Source organism: Lampetra planeri, chromosome 11, assembly GCF_965212315.1.
Source record: "Lampetra planeri chromosome 11, kcLamPlan1.2.h2, whole genome shotgun sequence".
Taxonomy (NCBI): Eukaryota; Metazoa; Chordata; class Hyperoartia; order Petromyzontiformes; family Petromyzontidae; genus Lampetra; species Lampetra planeri.
The window spans coordinates 188,077-194,076 of record NC_136117.1 but is presented as its reverse complement, the minus strand read 5'-3'; the positions used below and the strand labels follow the sequence as shown (position 1 = coordinate 194,076).

The window sequence follows — 6,000 nt, the reverse complement described above, 5'->3', positions numbered from 1 at the left end:
AGGATTTAAAAAGGCCAGTGGCAGAGGACTAACAACTGACTGGCAGCCAAAGGAGGAATGCGCCAGAGAGCACATCCACTATGTAGATGGAGTGATAACTTCAGTTTGTGGGCAGGGGCTGGGTGGATTGATACATTGAGAGGCGATGACAACTTGGGGAGGCCTTCATCCAGCAGTTAATGAATCATGAATGACACAATCAAGAGCTACTGTTGAAGCAATTCTTTATTTTCTATACTGCAATGACAACATTTAGTAACAATGAAGATATTTGAAAGTATTTTGCAATACTGAAATGTACAATTACTTTAAAACAATGAAACAGGACTGGATGTGTACTGTATGTTATGATATTGAAGAAAATAACACTCTGCACATCACGCCAATAGCATTGATTTATGTTTAAAGGCAAAAATCTAAGCGTGCCGCTCTCTAATTTGTATCTGACATCAAGATAATTTAACAATATGAGGGAATTGTCAGAACAATTAAACACTTTAAATTACACACAATCAACAAATGCTCAGATTGTTGACATTCTTGAGAAGGTAAACGTGTGCCGGTGAATGTTTTACTCTGCTAGTAGCGGAAAGTGGCACACCGCCTTCTAAAACGAGCAGCTTCTGCATCTACCCGAGTGGCAGCCACCTTGTCGCGTAAGTCGGCAGCTAACATGTGCTGAGCGCTCACGAGTTGTTCCAGGTCCCCTTTGCATGCAGCAAGAGAATGGGACAGCCCTTCCCCTGCCTGGACACACGCACAGACACGTTTACGGTCATGGACAGCAAATGGATAAAAACCTACCTGTGGGATCATTTGCCAGTATGAAGATGATAACAAATAAGAGGCTTTACCCTTTCTGGCATAAAAACAGGTGTTAAGATGTTCTAACAGCACAAGGTTGATGCAAACGCCAAAGCATGAATAGCTCGGGTTAAGAAGTTATATATATATATCACTATAAAAATATAACTGGGAGGGAGGGAAGAAGCAGAAAGAGAAATGTTGTGATATGTATATAACTGCTGTACTCAGTTTAACACGTAGGCTTTCGCGACCAATATTATCCATATGTAATGCGAGCAAGGATTGAGAGAGGGCGGAGTCTGGGTCACGTGAGGAGTGGGTGGAGTTAGGGTCACGTGGGGGGAGAGGATTTAGGGAGAGAACCGGAAGGGGAAGGGGGAGTTGAGACGGAGTGAAACACGAGGAGGCCACGCTGGGCAGGACGGAGAGCGTGGCACGGTCGCCACGCGGTGAGAGACGTCGACACCGTCAGCCATCAGTGTCAGACGCAGAGAGCTAGCGGCTGTGGGAGGCTAGCTGTATACGGGGCAGCAGTGAAGCTAGAGAGCGGAGCAGCAGTGGGGCTGCAAGGCGGAGCAGCAGGGAGACTGCCGAACAGAGCAGCATGGAGACTGCATATCAGAGCAGCAGGGAGACTGCATATCGGAGCAGCCGAGGGGCTGTGGAGAGGTCATCGAGAGGGACGCGGGCCTGAGCGAGTACGCCGTGGTATCGAGATTCTACGAACCCAATAAAGGACAACGGAGATCGACATCTGAGAGAGAGTCCTTTATTACATTGGTGTCAGAAGTGAAACGGCATGTCAAAACAGCTCAGGAGGAAGACCGTCCCTGCACCATCTTCGGCAACATCTTCCGACGACGACCTCCCTCCAGCGGTGGCGCTACCCACGATGGAGGAGGAAAGCGGAGCAGGGACGAGCGGGGTTCCAGCCGTGCAGGACGTGGCCGCCTCGGTGGGCCCATCCGCGCGACTGGACGCTGAGGATGGATGGCGACAGGTGGCGGCACAACTGGAGGCGATGAAGACGGTGTTGGCGCAATTGTGCGTCCTTGTGACGCCGGCGATGACTTCGGGGAGGCCCGGCGGGGAACAACGGGCCGGGGCCTTGCCGTCGCCATCAGCCCTCTCGACCAAGCGGCACAAAGACGCCATCTTGGGCGTGGCCGAGGAGGAACGGTGGGAAGCCGCCATCTTGCGCCCTCCGCCGCGGGAAGCCACCATCTTGCACACGTTGCGGAGTGACGCCATCTTGTCGCTGCCGCGCGTGTCACCATCGGAGGAGGACGGAGGAGCAAGAACCCGCAGCCGTCATTTAACAACGGTCAAAGAATTCTCAATCGGCGGCGATTGGAGCGCATTCGCCTGCCGTTTTCAAGCGGCTGTACGCTCCGCCAAATGGACGGACGCGGAGGCCCTGGAAGTCCTACCAACACTTCTCGACGACGAGTCCGTCCGGTTCTTCCGCTCCATCAAGGCCGACAAGAAGAAGACGCTGCAGGGTGTCTTCGAGGAGATGGCGGATGCGTATGAGCCTCTGGACGACGCCCATCGGAGATTTGTTCAGTGCCAACGGGCGCCTGATGAATCGCCGGTGGCTTTCAGAGGCGCAGTTCTGGAACTGGCGATGGCGGCATACCCCGAGACGGAGCCTGATCTGTTGGAGCCCCTCGTGTTGGGCAAGATGCTCGAATTATCTAGAGACCTGGGGATCCCCATGCCGGTGTGCAGCCATGATAAATTGACGTCCCGTGCTGTGGCTAAGTGATTGGACGCTCAATTTAATCTCCGACGCTGGAAGCAGGTGTCAGCTTGGACGGGGGGACCCATCGTTGAAGGCTGTGCTACGGGGTGGGATCCTACGAAGGCGGTCTACGTTCCTGACGACAAGGGTCCACAGGAGTTGACGGCCGCCTCCGTCCAGTGGCCTGCTCGGGGAGGGACGGGGCCGAGGTCTGGCCCGCTGGCGCGGGAGCGTCGGGACAGAGAGGGTGCCATGCGCCGGAACGACGTGGAGTGTTTCCGCTGCGGCCGTAAGGGCCACTTCGCCAGGGACTGTTGGGCTCGCATCCCGGGGCCGCCCCAGCAGGAGGCCTCGACCACGGACATCGCGCGAAAAGACCCACCAGGACAGATGAGCCAGCCGTTACGCAGGTGGATGTGGCGAATCCTGCTCTGGGTGGGCCTACCACGGCGATGGGGCCACTTGACCCCGCTGCCCCTCCAACCCCACCACAGACACGGTTGCCGGAGACCCTGGACTTGGGTCTCCCTGGGGAACGGGACCTTGGCGTTGACGGGCCTCCAACAGCGGCGGGCGGTTCTACTCCCGTCAATCTCAAAACCCCGTCGCGTTCTCGGTCTGTGGGGGGACCGCCGCCCGTTCGGGACAGGCCGGCGACCCGCACGCGTTCCAAATCCCTTTCCTTTCGTTGATTGTTATTGTTCTTGTTGTTCTTGTTATCGTTCTTATATTCTCCATTGTCCAGTGATGTCAGATGGTTACAATATTGCTCGCATTATTTTATTGTAATTATTGCAGCCGGGGACGGCTGGGTTTTCATTAGGGGGGGGTCGTGTAATGCGAGCAAGGATTGAGAGAGGGCGGAGTCTGGGTCACGTGGGGAGTGGGTGGAGTTAGGGTCACGTGGGGGGAGAGGATTTAGGGAGAGAACCGGAAGGGGAAGGGGGAGTTGAGACGGAGTGAAACACGAGGAGGCCACGCTGGGCAGGACGGAGAGCGTGGCACGGTCGCCACGCGGTGGGAGACGTCGACACCGTCAGCCATCGGTGTCAGACGCAGAGAGCTAGCGGCTGTGGGAGGCTAGCTGTATACGGGGCAGCAGTGAAGCTAGAGAGCGGAGCAGCGGTGGGGCTGCAAGGCGGAGCAGCAGGGAGACTGCCTAACAGAGCAGCAGGGAGACTGCATATCAGAGCAGCAGGGAGACTGCATATCGGAGCAGCCGAGGGGCTGTGGAGAGGTCGTCGAGAGGGACGCGGGCCTGAGCGAGGACGCCGTGGTATCGAGATTCTACGAACCCAATAAAGGACAACGGAGATCGACATCTGAGAGAGAGTCCTTTATTACACATACTAGAGGTTTTGTTGAATTAGATCGCATAAATATAAATGTGTTGTTTAACCCGCTACTACCCAACACAGCCAATTAGTAAAGCTTGTCAAGGAAACAAAACATGCCCAATAGTTACTAGTTCAGTACACTGGTGGATTGGAGGGTAAACTGATATGTAAATAAACCCCAAATGTAAATGTTGTGAGGTGGACGGGTTGAACGCCACATTTACATTTACGCAATCTAACCCAAAAAACTTATATTATGAACTTCTGTACTGTTCATCTTTTTGCAGCCTTTGGTCTAGCACTGGTGAGACAAAGTGTGATGCCGCTGCCACGAAGCCGTTCGGCAGGCGCCCTATCCCCGACCTCGCCACCACCAAGCAACGGAGCCAACCCCTCGTCCCCCTCACCTCACCTCACATGAACACACCCGCACGCATTTCCCCCCCCCCCCCCCATAGAGCTGGAAGGGAAGGTCACCTGATCGACCGGTTTTTATCCGAGAAACCCTTATCGGGATTAACTCTCACGGTTTCTGGCGATCAGGGAATTGGACGGCCTCCCCCGACGCTACGTTGCACCGCGGCGCTGCGACCTGCCTTAAGATGGTATGGCCGCGGCGAGGGGCATTCGGCCACCGCGGTTGAAGCGCATCCCCCACACACACCACCCACGTGTCGACGGGGCAAGCAGGGGAGGGACGGGACAGCATGAGTAGCGGGACCGCAGGGGCTCTTGCGCATAGTCACGGATGGTTGGGATAATTACGCTTGAGCGCGCAGGCACCATTGTTAGGGAGGGAAAGGGATTAATTAGAATTTACGCCGCGCAACGCCGCACACTGATTAGCATATCACAGGCGCCCGGAACCGCGGTGCGCGTGCCAGAGGGGCGCGAGCCCATTGTTCAGAGCCGCATCCCTTTGAGGTAGGGAGGATAAATAGTGGGCGCAAAGGGGAAATCGGGCTCTCTTCTCTCCAGCGCCAGGCGACAGGACGCTCTCCAGTCCAGCGACCCGAACGTCCGTGAGACGCATCGAGGCACGCTGCGAGTACGGGATCAACGAACCGCCGTGGGCATCTAACAGGGAGTAAGAAGGTGAAGTAGGATAATAGCCGGTAGATAAGGAATAGGTACAGGTTTAGTGGAATAGGCCAGCCTCGTCGACTCACTGATTCAACATTAGTTACCAGGTAGCGAATAATAAATCATTAATAGCGAAGCGTGGTCTCGCGTGATCTTGTCGAGCAGTGGGAACGTGTGGGTGCGCGTGTGTACACAGTGGTTCGCCACGTGAGTGAGCGCTGCGTAGAGCGGCGCACAAGTGGGTGTCGCGTGTGTGCAGGTGTGTGCGCTCGTAGTGTGGGGGAAGGGGTCGGTGCGTCCGCAGGCCCCCGCTCCGTCTGTCGCCGCCGGGACTCGCGCAGTGTGAGGGCAGCGTCGTTCGCCCTCCGACCCCTGACCCCCGTTTAATAGCGCGTGATCCGTGGAGAGACAACGCAGCGCCTGCAGGTGAACGAGGGCGTGCGGCGAGCTATGCCTCTCACACGAGCTCGCGGAGGGACGGACCAGGGAGGGGAGCCGTCGGGCGATGAGCCCAGCGACGGCAGCAGCTGCTCGCAGAGCAGCGAGGGGTCGGCGCACGGCAGAGCCCCTGCCATAGGCACGGAGCAGGGAGGGACTTCGGGGACCAGCGGCCCCAACAAAAGCCATAAAAGAGGCTGTCTGGTGTTTCACGTTCAATGCATGCGTTATCAAAGCATATTTGTTTGCACGTTTCACCACAAGCATGCATGGGTTCGTGCAGACTTGATGCCTTGTGATAGGTGTGTCGATTTGTATTCATGCCATAGAGGGTTAAAAACATTTTATCAGAACAAAACTTAGTTCAAACACAATTGCTGAGCACAGATCGAAAAGCTCGGAATGTAAAAAGGCCAGCAACAAATAGTACAATAAAAGGTCTAACATAAGATTCAACACATTTATTGAATCGAACAAGGTTATAAGAGCTTGGAAAAGAGACAATGGGAGGGAATTTCAAAGTGGAGGAGTGGGAGAGATCTAATCTAGATTTGAAGTTTTCGTGTGGGAGAGAAGCAGAAAGATAATTAT

At 55.2% G+C, this 6,000-nt stretch overlaps 1 protein-coding gene across 2 annotated transcripts in view; it reads right to left on the bottom strand.

The window, feature by feature from the left end:
• Positions 1–207: 207 nt before the first annotated feature.
• The window catches only part of LOC144721174 (tektin-like protein 1), a 54,032-nt gene continuing 48,239 nt past the window's right edge, over positions 208–6,000 (bottom strand). For both annotated transcript variants that reach the window (XM_078598559.1, XM_078598560.1), the window contains exon 9: positions 208–747. In XM_078598559.1, the coding sequence (XP_078454685.1) occupies positions 580–747 (168 nt within the window). In that variant the 3' untranslated portion in view covers positions 208–579. The remainder of the gene's footprint in view (positions 748–6,000) is intronic.